This window comes from Ceratosolen solmsi, unplaced genomic scaffold (assembly GCF_000503995.2).
Source record: "Ceratosolen solmsi marchali unplaced genomic scaffold, CerSol_1.0 scaffold19, whole genome shotgun sequence".
In the NCBI taxonomy this organism is placed as follows: domain Eukaryota; kingdom Metazoa; phylum Arthropoda; class Insecta; order Hymenoptera; family Agaonidae; genus Ceratosolen; species Ceratosolen solmsi.
The window spans coordinates 457,860-474,221 of NW_011948443.1; the positions used below are offsets into that span (position 1 = coordinate 457,860).

The window sequence follows — 16,362 nt, forward strand, 5'->3', positions numbered from 1 at the left end:
GACAATTGCATATATCTATAGTATTTAAAGACACTAATAAAAAAGAGTTATGAATTAGTTAGAATAATATTTAATAATAATGCATTTAGTAATTTTTTCATAATTATTACTTTTCCTATTCATTTTTTATTATTGAAATATTAAATTCGAAAAAATGGCATTTATTAAGTGAAATAGCTTCTATGTATATCCTATGTACTATATCCCATTTAATATTTAGAATATTAAGAAAAAATACTTTAAATGCTTCGTATGGGATCTATTAAATTTTAAACTAAAATATTTAATACTTAACATTTATTTATTTATTAATATTATTTTACAATAAAGTTTGATGACAATTTTAAATATATGATACTTTCAGGTATCTTTGGTAAAAACGTCAAATTTATTAAAGTATAGTCAAAATGAGATATTGAATATACATGTAAATTAATATATTAATACTGTATTATTTCAAAAGTTACCAATTTATACCAATATGGTATTGTACGCAAATATAAATGTAATATTAAGTATTCTGTTTGCCCATCAATAATTTTCTCGCCCTCGAGGCCCTCTTAATTGATCATTGTCTCTTCCACGACCACGATTATTGAAGTTATTTCGATTAGTGTCATTTGATGTTCTAATTATAGAAGTATTACGATTAGGTCCAGTTTTTCCTGAAAAACTTCCAAAATTGGAATTATAATTATTTGAAGTTCCACCAGATTGTTGAGTTGGACTTTGTCCTCTAAAGTTAGATCCACCAAAACTATTTCTATCAAAATTTGAATTTATTGGTCTAAAGTTAGGTGGTGGTCCAGAAAAGTTATTAAAATGCCCTTGTGTGGGAAAAAGGCTTAATTGTCGAAAATGAATATTTGGAGCAAAATTACCATTTTGTTGGGTCCTAAAATTTGTAGGTCCAAAAGTATTAGGTATTTGTGGCGGAGGGCCATTAGGCCGAAATGGAGGTGGTATATTGTGATGGGATATCATTTGGGATAAAGGACCTTCTATATTTGAATGTAAACTTATTTTGGAAGGATGTTGAGAAAGATTTGAATATGGAGAAATTCCAGGTGGTGGCATATTTGGATTAATATTTTGCATATTATGATGACTTGTTGAATGCGACAAACTAGTTCCATTATACGAATTTCCTGATATATCACGCTTATCAAAATTACCCTGGGAACTACTACCATCTATTTTTCTGGAATTACGATTCTCCTCGTCCCAAAGCAATCTATTCTCTTCGTCTCGCTGTGTGAATGTGCTTGTTTCGGAGAAAGAATTATGCAATAATCTAAAATCGTTATCATAAAAATTAGTTTTTAAATCTAATTCTTCATGTGATTCAGTAGATCTTCCTAATCCACTAGAATTAAGCCTCAAATCCTGTTCTTCAACTCTATTGCTTCTTACAACTTCTAACGGATTTCTCCTGTAATCTTCATTATAATTATCTGTATAATTATCTTTTAATAATCTCTCAGAGCTGCTACTTCCATACTTAAGATCACTATCACTTGTCTGTGAATCTTCTGTAAATGCTCCACTAAAAACTGGTTGATGAATTTTAGACATTCTATCAATTGAACCTCCATCACTCCACCCTATTAATTGATCAAATTTACGTTTCCCTCCTCGATTTAAGGCTTTTAGCAATTCAGGATTTTGAGCAAATTTTGAGCTTGCTAATGGAGCTGGCAAATCAATATCAGGAACTTTGGAATAATCAATTTCACCATCATCTAGAAGATAGTCTTCAATTTCTTCTTGTTGCTCTTGCAATTCTATAATATCACGTAATTCTTCGATTTCTCCAGATTGCACCAACTTATTTATAGCGTCAGCACCTTTGGATATAGCTTCTGCTAATTTAGATCCAGCTGAAATTAAATTAATAACATATTAAATAAATATTATTTAATTACAATTAAAGTATAATCGTCTAATTTATTTAATTATCAATGACATATTTCAGATAAAGCATAAAGATGGTAAAGATGTATAAGTATTATAAAAGAATCAAATAATAATCGAAGACTTTAATGTTTTAATAATAGCACACATAAATATTATCTATAATATAAAATTACACAAACGGGGATACAATATAGTTTTGAAAACTTAAAAAACCTTTATTAATTTTAATTTTCTTTTATTACAGCATCAATTATAAATTACTAGATTGAAGTGATTAAAAATATCATGAAATTAACTATTGCAGAATTCAAATATAGTTTTAATTGAAAGCAGATATTGAAAATATTAAGTTAAATATACATAACTTTCACTTAAATATTATGAACTAATAATTATATATATTTCACTAAAACAGTTCCGGATATTTAAGATATGAAAAATTGAAACTCAATTCCAATAAAAGATTCAACAAAACATTAATTTTTCTAAATATTTGTATTCAATTATATCATATTAACAAATATATTAGTTACTATAAAGGTTTAATTTTATGTAAAAATTATAAGCAATAAAAAATTCGTCTAAACAATAATTTTTAAAAGAATTATTTAATATTTTATTATTTAAAATATATTGTATATTATATAGTATCGTGACATTTAGAAAATTTAGCAAAGCGTTATTTTAATATTTATCATATATTAACTTCAAATAATATTATCATCAAATAAATATCATAGGATTTTTAGAAGTCACTTTAGTCAACATATCGGTATTTGTATTTATATGTAAAAAAAAGTACATAATACTTACAATTCTTTATTAACATTCATAATTCATTTTTTTTATTTTTGAGCTTCGAAATATTTTTCGAATATAATAAAAATACTCTTCTTTCTTTTTATGAATTAAATCTAAACTTTACATTACTATGTAATAATTTTGTATGAATAACATTTTTTGATTAATAATAATTAATATATTTAATGTGGTTGTGTATATGATATTCATCGAGTTTAAAAAAATAACTAAAATCAGTGAATTGGATAAAATGCGATTTTATCGAGGCTTAAGAACAAGCTTTTAAAATAAATTAATTTAATTATCCAATCAATGTAATAATAGGTAAGAATAGGTGTTTCACAGCAGCAAAAGTGAATCGAGATTATGCCATGAGTAATTTATATAATTCATACAAAATTTAATAAGATAAATTACAATCAATAAAAATTAAATAAAATACTAATCATTTATATTCTGGTAATATCTTATTTTAACCAACTAAATAATTAAATATATTTTAGCAAATACTATTATATAATTTATAATTTTATTAAAGTTTATACCATTGTATAATACCAAGATAATTAGTAGAAAAATTCCCATTATATGCAAATACCAAATATAATATTGAATATACATTTCAACATTTATTTTTTACTCTTTAAAAATTAAAGAATATCGATTACAATATATTTCTTGTGGTTTACAATACGAGTACTTATATTTTGGACAAAGTGAATTTAGTATATATAATACTTGTAAGTGTCTATGGAATTTAAAACTTGATTTCGGTAGTAAATAATGGGTAGTGAACTTAGGCTTTCTGTAAACTTACATCGATAGCGAAATGTTTATAACCCTTTGCTAGTAGATAGCAGACTAATTTTAAAAATTAATTTTTATATAATATTCAATGTTTTTTAATTGGAAGCTTTAGAATTTGTATCATCTTTTTGATTTCGATTAGTGCATCAATAAAAATGTACATTGACGATTTGGTCTTATAATTATATTACAATTCTGTTCGACACTTCGAGAATCTTTCGAATGTTATCATTTCGAGAAAAACTTCAACGGCTAACATTTCAAAAAAACTCCAATGATTACAATTTCTGTGAAATTTTCCAACGGATGTTGGAAGTCCGGAAAACCAAGTGCACAATCGCATCCTTATTGTCACCGAGCACAGCTGTCGCGTGAATATTTAAGGCAATCGCACACTCTCAGAACAGTCGCTATGGAAGGTACACTCAATGGCTTCATACTAAGGAGAATCTCATACATAGTGCACGTAGCTGTATGCCTTTCTCACCCTTGCACACTACAAGACAGCTTGGAGGAGACCAGCAATCAAGTTACGACCACGTGGTCCTACACGAAGAAGTGTCAAGAGATTTTCGACCTCTCACTTTTTGTGTAGTATTTCACCACCAAGCGTATTGTATCAAGACAATCCGGAGATTTACGACCTCCTAGCTTTACAAGTAGTGCATGCTGACACCACGTGACAACAACCAAGAAACGGCAAGATTTCAACGATTCTCATCAACGTAGAATCATTATATTGTAGATGTAAAATAAAGGAAATACCAAGCACGAAAAGCAGATGTGTTAAATACTGAATTGAAGCGCTACCCCTTCCACTTGCCCACATTTTTCTCTCACCAGGCAACTGGTAGCCATAGTCTAAGTTTAAAGAAATTCTTTAATAATGTTACATGTATATGTATTCATTTACATGTGTATTCATGTACACAGTCTTTACATATATGCAAAGCTATTTTCACTCTATTTTTACCTGGTCACAATACAAAATGAAAATTCTTATAAATATTGATATTAATAGTACATCAACATTAATCTTTTAATTAAGTACATTAAGTTACATAGAAATTTCTGAAAAATATATAAATAATTTAATATTTAATGTTCTGTAAAGAAAAAGTAATAGTTTAGTAAAGATGTTTTAATAGGTAACAAATATCAAAATATTAACAAAGTAATACAATTAAAAACTAAATAAATTTTTGTTTTACAGTCAACATACTGAAAAATTTACTTTCAAAATTTTCCTCCCAATAAATCTCAAATACGAATATAAAATTATTAATAGATTGTTAATTATAATTAAAAGGAAATGTATTATAAATATTGAATAAATTATTTAAAAATTAATTTATTTAATAGATATCTGATTTTCTGTTAAATAAAATAAATCTTTCTAAAAAAGTTTTTAACTATTAATAGTGTGAATAAATAATTTACAGTGAGTTAACTTACATTCAACAGGAATCATTTTTCCATATAAAATAATCGCATTAGGTGTTACGTCATTCAGAGGTACTGCACCTGGCGTCGTTTCAATCAACTGATTAACTATAGCATTTAATGCCTCAACCTGTTCCAAATCTTCAGCTTCCATTTCATTCCACTGAGCTTGGAAATTGCGCGGTATTGGTTTACTATATGGTACTTTTTTACTTGCTAATTTTTTACTCTCATCAATGCTATGATCAAGGTCAAGACCTGGTATTTCACCATGTTTATCCTCTTGCTCGCCATCAATATTTATTCGATCTTCGGGTCCCATCCCAGGAATAACTGCTGCTTCATCGGCTATTTACCGAATTAAAAATTAATTAAACTGTTTATACTTTAATGCATAAAATATAATAAATGCAAAATATTAAATAACCTACCGACTTCGTGATCATCAATTCCACCTGCTCCGGCAGGTAATGTATTGAGATTATATTTATCTCTCATCAAATCACCAGGCCTATTTCTGGTCCAAAATTTCGAGGTATGATCATTGCTACCTGAGCATAATATATGACCAAGCGGATGCCAAGCTAAAGTCCAAACTATACTATCGTGCGCTTGCTCTATTGCACCCACCTCTTTATCCGCACTGTATTTATAATAAAGAAAAATGAAGATAATAAAAAAATTAATTTTAAATGTTACCAATTTAAATAATGATACTAATTGAATATATACCCAACATGCCAAAATAGAATAGCTCCATCACTTCCGCCACTACAAAATAGACCTTCATGACTTGGATGCCATGCAACACTAGAGGCCTCCTTCTTGTGTCCTCGAAATGTTTGAACTTCTTGACTTAAATTTCGTAAATCAAAAAGCTTAAGTAAATGATCACGAGATGCTGTCACAAGCCAATTGCCATTTTCATTCCACTTAACATCCATGACTGTGGATTTGTGTGCATGAAGTGTAGCTAAAGAATGACCACTTTTTGGATCCCAGAGTTTTACTGGTTGCTGGTTATCTTTACTACCCGAAATAACAAGACTTTTTTGAGGATGCCAGTGGACACATTTAACATCAGCTCCATGGCCTAAAATTAATGTATAAATAAATCAATTAAAACAATATTTATATAGTACAATATACCTCGTAGAATTCGTTCTTCATGGCAACGTAAAAAATCCCATATTCGTACAGTACCATCGTCACTGCAAGTAGCCAATTTATGATCTGTTGGACTGAAACTATATACCAAAAAACATACAGTTAAATTATATAATTATAAATTCTGTTTTTTTTGTTGTATTTAATATTTCAAGAAATTTAATATAAATCTAACAATGATTAAATGTATAAATTTTATTTCGTTTTTAGTATAAGCTTTAATGAAATTTAATTTTTATTTCAATTTAATACTCAATAATATATACACATGTGCAAGCTGCACATACACACACACACAAATTATATATTTTCTGTACATATAGTTATAACATATACTTATAATACATATACTTATAGTTTATCAATAGAATAGCTTAAAAAAATGAATAATTTTCCTTAAGCTATGATAAAAAAATAGTCTTTTCATTAAAATATAGTTTGCTTTGACAATATTAAAAATTAAATTAAAGAAAATTAAATATCAATACCTTAGTCCCCTAATTGCTTCTTTGTGTGCTTGAAACATTTTAACGTTATTCATATTACTTTGCCAATACTTAACATATCCTGCATGGTCACCAGTCACCATCCAGCTTTCATTATGTGACCATACCATTGTTCTAACAGGGCTATCATGGGCCTTGAACAATAATAAGTACAATTTTATATAATTTATAATTTTATTTTAATTTATTTAATTTACATGGATTTGTAATACAATTATTTATTTAGTATATTGGCTAAATTTTGTAATCACTAGCATATTTCATATAATTTTTTTTCGTTTTTTATTATCATTGATTATGAGACTTCTGCAAAGATATAACCTTCTGAAATATCACCTTTAACATGGTAGACAAATATTCTATTATTTAATTATGTCAAATATCATGTAAGTTGTGTTAAAAAATTTAATTAAATTCATTTTTAATTTAAATCAGCGATAAAGTGTATATTGTACACTCAATGCTTGTTTCCTTTTTGTTACTTATCACAAACCTTTTTCTAAATAAAATTTTCTTATTTTTTTTTTTATTTTTTTGGGTTTACCTGGTAACTACGCTTGTTCATACTATATAACCATATTTAAATTTTCAATGTTTTATATAATCTTGATTGACTTACATGCCATTATTTTAAGTTAAAATAAATCTGCTATTTAAAGTTTATAAATTCTGTGGTATTCATAAAATTCTTTATTTTAATTTATTATTTTTCTATGTATTTATTATATTCTCTCAATATTACAGAACATTAAAATAATATCGGAATATTTGAAACACCAAAAAAACAAATAATTAAATTGGAGTGTTACAACACTATTCAAAAAACTTTTTTGTCATTTAATATTTTTAACATTCTGATATAATTATGATATCTTGAAGTAAAAATATATAACATTTTTCGTTATTATTTGTTAATTTATTGGGTATATAAAGATAGTTATTTTGGATTAATTGGCAGTATTAATGAAATCATAAATGAAATCATCTACATAAAATATCTAGCCTTATGTGACAGAGGTTACCTGCTAAACTACTTATTTTTTAAAATACTTTTTGGCATATATAATTTGCTTGATAGTACCAATAGTTTTTCATTGTTCGTTCTTTCCTTCTTTTTCTTGTAATTCCCAATAGTCTTACTGCATTCTTATAAAATATATACTTCAAGCGTCATTATATTTTCATTTTTCCTTACTTTTTTCTAATTGTGTTTTCATAATGTGTTACTACTTTCTTAATAAAAATTATATACAAAAAAATTCTGGACACAATATAGTGCTCCATGGTTACAGTATATATGATATTATTCAACAAATTATTTCTATACATATACTGAGATGAGTTATTTTTTAGTTTCATTGGGACAATTCCATATAAAAGATGTTTCTCTTTTTTCGTACATATTATTTACTTTATAAATATTACATTCATTTTTATTTTATTCTTTACATGATTTACATTAAATAGTTTAAATTTAAAACAAAGCATTAGACTTAATAACTTAAAAATTAAAATAATACTTTAAAAATTATATCTAATATAAACTAAATTGATAACTGAAAATATTTTCTTTAACTACAATTTAAAATATACAAGATAATACTTGCAGTATAACTTACTTGAAGTATAGTTTCAAAATTAAATGTCAGACCATTCCATAATGTAAATTCTCCACTAGAAGCTCCTGTTACTAGACGTCGTCCTTCAGGTGTCCATGCCATACAAAATATAGGACATCGCATTTTATTCGTTGCAGTCTTTACAAATCTAGTTGTCACTGCATTTATTGGATTATCAATATAACTAGGAGGAGGTAAAAGATCGGGATAATATATAACGTCTGGTTGAAGAGCTCGTCTATCCCTATAATCACGTTGCCAAATTCGATTCTGAAATTAGTGTTAAATATTTCAAAAAATTATTAATAAATTGAACAAATATATCTAAAAATTCACCTCTAATGTCTTAATAATTGATGAATTATAATCAACAGTTTTACGCATTACTGATTTCCGTAGTCTTTTGCCATCAAATTCATCTTGTAAAGTTTCTTGACTACCGGAAATCAATTTAGGAGCATGATATGGTCTGAATGGTTTGAAAAATCCTCGATTTATCTCTCTGTGATTAGGATAACGAGATTGATAATTTGGTGATGTATTTATCATTGTTAATGCTGGAGGTGGAGCAGAAAAATTGGGAGCCGCTGGTGGTGGAACCGACATATTTGGAAGACTAATAGAAGGAGGAGGATTTGTAAAAGCCGTATTTAACGACATGTTAATATTATAACTATTTAACTTTTATTTTCTAGTAGTATTGAATATTTTCAATAATTCTAAGAATCCTGAAATAAAATATTTAATTACAGACAAATATTATATACAAGTACATTGTTTTTTATGACATTAATCTTACATAAAAAAATTGTGTAATTGCATTTTAATTTTAATTTATAATTTCAAGAAAATTATTTAAACTTACGTAATATTAATATTATAAATATACATTTTAAAAATCGTAAGTTATTATAAAAAAATTAATTCATGTTAAATTAGATTTTTGTATTTGCATTCAATTAAACATAAACACACAAATATTTAATATAATGTTATGTTGATATATGTTTAGCAAGTTTAAATAAAAATAAAATACAAAACATTGTTAATTACATTTTTATTATCCATATCAATTATTAAGTTTTAATTCGGTTATTTTTTTGTACGTAAATAAACACATATGTCTGTACAATTTAACGAATAATGTAGTAATTAAAATATATATTGGACATTTAATAATTTTTCAATTTATATAAACGTTCTTTTAGATCAAGCAATTGTCATTGCTGACATTTTATTTGTATTTATAAAGATTATACTTTCAATTTGATTTAAACTGAACTAGTTTTATGAATTTTTTACAAAAATTATATAGAAAAAGATTTATGTAACACTGTTCTGGAATTCTCAACAATTTTTTATTAGTGCTTAAAATAATAAATATTTATATAAGATAACTAAAATTTATGTTGCATTCCAATTTTCTAAAATTTGTTTAACAGCAATTATATTTGTAATCTTAAATCTATTCTAATTTTATTACTGTGTATCCAAAGATAAATCAACAGATTTTATAGAGAAATTATTTAATTTCATAGTTCTACCAACGATAAGTTAAAGAATATTTAACAAATTTTTATAATTTTAGCAAGGAAATATTGTTTTAAAATTAGATTGAAAATACTTATTTAAAATTTATTATACAAATATGTATGTAAACATACGAGTAATGTTAAGTACAAGTTATAATAGTTAAAAATAATTAAACGTGATAAGTACTCTACTACATAGTAATTACAGTTAAGCCAAATTTACGGATAAATGACTGTACATAACCTCTATTTAGGAAACAAAGTAAGCTGAGATTACAATTCCATAAGTAATTATAGTATATACAGACTGAGAGAATTAATGATATCGAAGAGGTTAAAATAGATTTCCAATTCTATACGTAACACGTATAATAACAAGGACTACAGAAAAATATACAGAGAGAGAAATATGAAATCGCGCAACTACAAAGACTTACCCTAATTTGAATCATGTCAAGGCAGAAACATAGCATAAGAACACGCAATATTTTCTAATCGTTTTACACTATTTCAGACTTGTTATAAAATTATGCTCTTTCTTTTCAGTTATCCTGCTAAAAAGTTTTATTTTTACCATAATTAATTGCGTTCTTACTTTTTTTTTACACAAGATACAAGACTTACATCTTTTATCTAATCTCCAATATCCTAACTCATGCTTCATTTTTATCTGAATAGACAATTTAATATTATGCTTAAATTAATTTTTATATTTTATAGCCATTAATTTTGACATAAAAATAAACTATTCCAGCTCCAGTAGCATATTATTTACTTTGCAATTAAATATGCTTAAAAATTTAATGTTAAACTTTTAAGGATAGACAGGAACACTTCATTCATAAGAATAATTGAATTATATATACACATACAGAAAAATTACCTATGACACTGTTAAATTCAAATTAATTATATAGTTTAGGTATATTCAATTATTTTATATATGAGGCAGATTAAAATTGTAATGATTTGTACATTAAAGGTCACTTTAATGAAAAGTATAAACAAAAACTATAAACAAAAATTTATAAATATTTCTAAGAAAAGATTAACAAATAATATCTATATATAGTTTTTTATTGGAAGAGAAATTAAAAGATATTTTAATTTAGCGTAAATTAATCACAAACATTTGCACATCATTAGAAAATGCATTCGAATTTATGAAATGATATATGAAGATAAAATAGTGTCATATATAAATAGCAAATATAGAAATGTAAATTATAAATATTTTTATCAGAAACAATAGACACTATATATATAAGAAATTTTAATGTTCTACTTTATAGATTATAATAAGTATAATCAAATAAAAATTTTTCTAGATTTTAATACTATACTTACAATTACTAATTTGATAAAAAATTAATACTAATTAGGATTAATACAGATTAAAATATATTATAAATTATTCATGAAATAACAGTTCACATTATTTGTACAAGTTACTGCTTTGGGAGAGATAACACCATATTGTAGTTCTCATGTAATTTATGTAATTATAACTTATTATTTTATTATATTTAACATATACATTCAGTTCACTTTTCATTGGTAATTTTTATAATCAACCAATCGATTATTGATAACTTTTATTCATTTACTTAATATTGATTTATTCATATTTCATAAAGTATATTAAAGATAATAACTGAATACCTAGTTAATGTTCGATCATTAATTAGTGAGCAAAATTCATCATTAGTTAGTGATGAATAGTACATTAGTTAGTGAGCAATAACAGTATGATTTTACATGAAATTTTATTACCTTAATGAATCAACAATACTTTTTCACAAGTGCATCAATTGACTTCTATATTTTATATTAATGAAAAATCTTGCTTCATTAGAAAAATAAAAATTCAATATTCTATTTATTTTTATATTTGGCTATTTCAGATAAATAGTAAGGTGTATCTTTAATAAAAGGTCAGCTAGATTTTAAATCATTTCTATATGAATAAATAAATAATAGCATTACCTTCCTTAGTGTTTTAATATATTTGAAATTCAGTTAAATAATTGTTCAATTTAATTAATTATAAGATTCAGTTTTTTATTCTTTAGTATTTTATATTTTTGGGGTATATTAAAAAAATTATTCATAATTTATCAAAAATTTGTCTGTTTAAAAATATATACTTTTTCATATGGATTAAAAGTTCTACATTATAAATTTTACTTCTCACAAAATAATATATTAATATAATTAATTTTTCACTATTCAATATTTTTAATAAAAGAAAGATTATATTTTTTCTTTATTCTATCAAAGTTGAGAATTGATACATAATATTTTTATATTCTTTAAAATACATATTAATTATATATTTTGAAATGTATTACAGTGAAAGTTATATTTTTAAATATAATTATTATATAAATCTATAAAAATACACATTTGTTATATTTTTATTAATAATTTATTAAAAATTTAATTAAAAATTCATTAGTAATATATTTTATTGATGCACTTACAAATGATATCATTTAAAAAAATATATCATTCTACGGATCATATTTAAATTATTTAATAATTATTTTTCATCTTTATCTATTTAAAAATTGATTACATTAACTGATTCATGACTATAATATTACAATAGAAATCAATAATTATATTAACAAGGCTTTTTTATAAATTGTAATTAAAAAGTAAAATAATGTAAATTTAATACGTCGGTATTATAAAGATATATTAATTTAATATCAATCTATAAATTAATATTAATAATTTATGATTTGTTTAGAAACAAGAAATTTTATTTTATACTGCAGAAAAATGTTTTTTTAACGTGTGCAACATCTTCACTAAAATAAAAAGAAAATTAATCCAAAATTTTTAAACATACAATTATAATTCTTTGTAATTCAATAAAGAATGTTGTTATTTTAATATTTATTATAAAATTCAAACTTATAATATTAAATAACTCGTATTAAATTATCGTTTTTGTTTAATTAAAATTATTAGAAATAATCTATAGTCTGTACAATAAGATACTGACTGGTTTGATTATTTTATTTTATATCTAAATATTTGTAGGTTAGATCAATAAGTAGTCGCATTTATCGTTTCAATTCATTATAAATAATATATATATATATATATATATATATATATATATATATATATTTAAAAGACTCAAGAAAAACAATTTAAAAAGTACTTGCTCTAGATTCACCTCTTCAAAAATAAAAGGTGTGTTAGAATTGATATAAACTCATTTGATAGAATGAAAAACAATTATAGGGCATTCAAAATATAACTTTCTAAACCAATGTGTGAATACTTTAAGTAAATAATTATTATATGGACAATATACTCATAAAATTAACGAAATAACTATAAATATTAAATGTCAGTTATACATAGTAGTATAATATTATTAATCTTATGTGTGATATTTTCAAGACTATAATAAAACTCGAATCATTTAAGTAGGCATATCGATATAAATATGATCGTTGTACCAATTGTTGCACTTTAGCGGCAAAATTGAATTTAATAATTTTTAATTTAATTGAAGAATTTTTATGACATTAAAAACAATTAGCTTCATACTGAGTTTCGTTTTAAAATTATAAATAATAATTAGGTCAAGTGACGAACTGAAATAATAAATATATCATTATCATGATAAATAGCTTTTGAAAATAAATCTAGAAAACTTTAACAAGTTAATCTTGTGTCAGCATAAAGTATTTACAAATCTGACACTTAATAGAAAAGTAATTGGCGAATTAAAAAAAACTTTTGAAAATTCTAATGTGATAGTTTTTATATTTTTCATATTTTATTATCTTATAGGCAATTTTTCTATTGTATTTTCTTATAGATATATTTTTATTATCATAGTAATCGACACTCGTAAATTAATTTATTATATTATACAATAATTTATATTAAAATCTTTGTTATAATTAAAAATTTAATTTTGCCTTATTTATTAATCTTGTACTCGTTATTCTAATTTAATTCAAGTACAAATATTATATACGATAAATTCCGAATAAATATATTATTTTGCAGGATAGAACTTGATCATCTAAAATTAATAAATAAAGTCAGTAATTTATAAAAATTGAATATTTTTATGAAAATTCATCTACAAAATAAAAATGTAAGAAATATATGAAACAAACTAGACAATTATAATTTTTATGCTTACAGCATATATCTCAAATTAAATAACTAAACTTACTTAAATAACTAACTTTCTTTAATTTTGAAATAGATTTCTCTACTTATTCGTGCTTTGTAATAAATTAATTAATTGCATTTCAGTTATTACTGCGTAATAATATTTTCCTTCAGCAATATTCTATTTTATAGTTCTAAAAAAATTTATTCCAAAAATGAAATGTTAGAAAATTTTGTGCAAAATGTATTCGCCGATCCGGCATGTTTTACCAAGGCTGGTTTGAAGGATACAAATTGCCGTTGACAACTCAGAGACCATGGGCGTTGTGTGGTAGCAATGGAAGATCACAAGTGGAAGGGATATTATAATAATACAATATAACTATGACTGATGTATATGCTGTTTATTCTGTTATTTATTGATGACAAGGTTGACTAGTATTACTATTATTAATTATTGAAATAACTCTTGGGCTGGATTGATGTATTTGCATGTGGCAAACGTATACTCAAGCGTGTTGGTTTGAACATGAGCGCAGAATGGTGCGAAGTTTCGTTCGTCGACACTCGCGCTGTTTGAATGAGCACGCGCGTAATTAAGGTTATGATTTTTATGTAGCGCGACACATGTAACTGTTGTTACGTGAAAGATATACTCGTATCGTAGCAAGCGTACCTTGTCCTGATATTGGCGTACTGCAATAAATTCAGATGGAAGTAAGAGTTTGTAGGGCTTGCACCTCATGGATACTGCTACTCGTCGTATCTTCTGCGATCGTTGCATGACATGCTGTGGATTAGTAAGGCCAGCAAGTCTCGCGTCAGATGATGTGACCTTGACGACGCTTGGAATTATTCCGCACTATCACTCTGGTGACAGCCTCTTCTTCTTGGTTTATTGTCGATGACGTATTCTGAATATTAAGTTTTATTTAATTATTGTAGTGGTGATACTACTTACGAAGACTAATCGTCGGCTTGTCTTCGGACTCCGATAGTCGGATTGTCGTCGCTCCCTTTGAACTTGTAACGACAGTTTCTTGAACTGCGTTAATGGACATATGAGGATATGTCGTTGTTCTTCTAGGACGTTAACTACTGTTGCCTTGAACAGCGTTAATGGACTTCCACTTGACACTTATTTGCATAAGTACCATATTGAGAGTATTTTAATCTTGAAAAATGCGCCCCTTAAATACATTTGCTGACTATGAACTTCACTTAAACCCCTTCCCTTATTTTTCGTCCAATCAGAGACTCCTCCCTTACAGAGCGATAGCAGCGCCTCTTATGGCTTCATAGTTAATTAAGGGCCTAGTCGTCTCTTGGTCTTCATGGCAAGAAGAGCTCTCGTTGCCGCTGACGCATCTGGTGACAGCATGACAACTTGTTGACAGCGGGGGTTCGGGGTCCGCTAGTACATACTGCTTAAAGTAGTTACCGAGCGGAGCGAATTCGTACATATGCCTAATTGACTGGGTTTTCCCGTGTTTATTGTATTGTTTTTCCAGATGTTTTATGACACTGTTGCTTGATGGTTGCGAGCAAAAGAGTTTCGAAATCTAAACACAATTTTACAATGTTGTTTTGCCAGATGTTATATTGCATTGAAAAAAATCTCGCAATCTCAAACACATTTTATAATTTATTAAAGTTTGTTCGAAATATTGTAGGGATGTAATTCTTGGCTCGAACTGCCAATGTTTCAATAGTTTAGTTTGCCGCCCGCCGTAGCAAACGCTCGGGAAGGGGTGAGATGTAGGGGCTGTACAAGAGTTGTGAGAGTTGGTTAATTATATTTATTATACAATTTATTACACTATTTACATATGGATGTTGTAGAATCTTCTTGTATCTTATATGGAGATATGATTTCTTGATCAGCTTCTTATACAGGTGGTGTCACTACACAAGATGCCTTGAAATCGTTTAATTGATGTAAATTGCACAGGTAAATAATTGCTGCACACTTCTGAGTGGAGAGTGTGAGACAATCATGATGATTGTCTTATGGCCGGTTCTGTTTCCGGCTGACAATAATTGAAGAGAAAATATGTATCAATGTACTTACAGCGATATCGTAATTCAATCTGATTCAGCGGTGAGAGGGACACAAATCATGTGCGGCGTGACTCCTTTACTCACCAGCATGAACTATTCTTGTGGTGAATTACTAGCACTTATTTCTGTGTTGAGTGAATTTTTAGGCTTGGCTTTCTTGGACAATTAATTTCTATTACATGACCTTTCCCTAGACTGCTCACTCTTACTCTGAATGATTTGTCACTGTTCGGAAATTAATTCCACAATTCAACTCGTCAGCCAAACGTGTAATAATTAACTTAGAACAATAAAACCCACTAGATGTTATGTGGGGTTGCCGGGCAAGTAAAGGGTGAATGCACTGATTAATAATTAACA

At 26.2% G+C, this 16,362-nt stretch overlaps 1 protein-coding gene across 2 annotated transcripts; it reads right to left on the reverse strand.

The window, feature by feature from the left end:
- Nucleotides 1–422: 422 nt before the first annotated feature.
- Nucleotides 423–10,145, reverse strand: Wdr33 (WD repeat domain 33). Of its 2 annotated transcripts, XM_011504138.1 has the most exons (9): nucleotides 10,037–10,145; nucleotides 8,597–8,988; nucleotides 8,261–8,530; nucleotides 6,624–6,775; nucleotides 6,118–6,215; nucleotides 5,701–6,061; nucleotides 5,400–5,611; nucleotides 4,981–5,316; nucleotides 423–1,880 (listed from the first exon to the last, which is right to left on the reverse strand). In XM_011504138.1, the coding sequence occupies exons 2-9, from the start codon at nucleotides 8,918–8,920 to the stop codon at nucleotides 532–534; spliced, it is 3,102 nt and encodes a 1,033-aa protein (XP_011502440.1). In that variant the 5' UTR covers nucleotides 8,921–8,988; nucleotides 10,037–10,145; the 3' UTR covers nucleotides 423–531. The 2 variants fall into 2 exon arrangements, with proteins under 2 accessions (XP_011502440.1, XP_011502441.1); XM_011504139.1 differs by lacking the exon at nucleotides 10,037–10,145 and having other exon boundaries at nucleotides 425–1,880; nucleotides 8,261–8,504; nucleotides 8,597–8,675.
- Nucleotides 10,146–16,362: the final 6,217 nt, after the last annotated feature.

Bases quoted from the DNA above. Each gene is read 5' to 3' on its own strand.
- Wdr33 (XM_011504138.1), bottom strand. From the start codon at position 8,920: ATGTCGTTAAATACGGCTTTTACAAATCCTCCTCCTTCTATTAGTCTT. The intron at 5,612-5,700 runs GTATATATTCAA...TTATAAATACAG, and splicing joins ATTCTATTTTGGCATGTTGG to TGCGGATAAAGAGGTGGGTG. The intron at 1,881-4,980 runs GTAAGTTAACTC...ATTTAATTTCAG, and splicing joins AAAAATGATTCCTGTTGAAT to CTGGATCTAAATTAGCAGAA.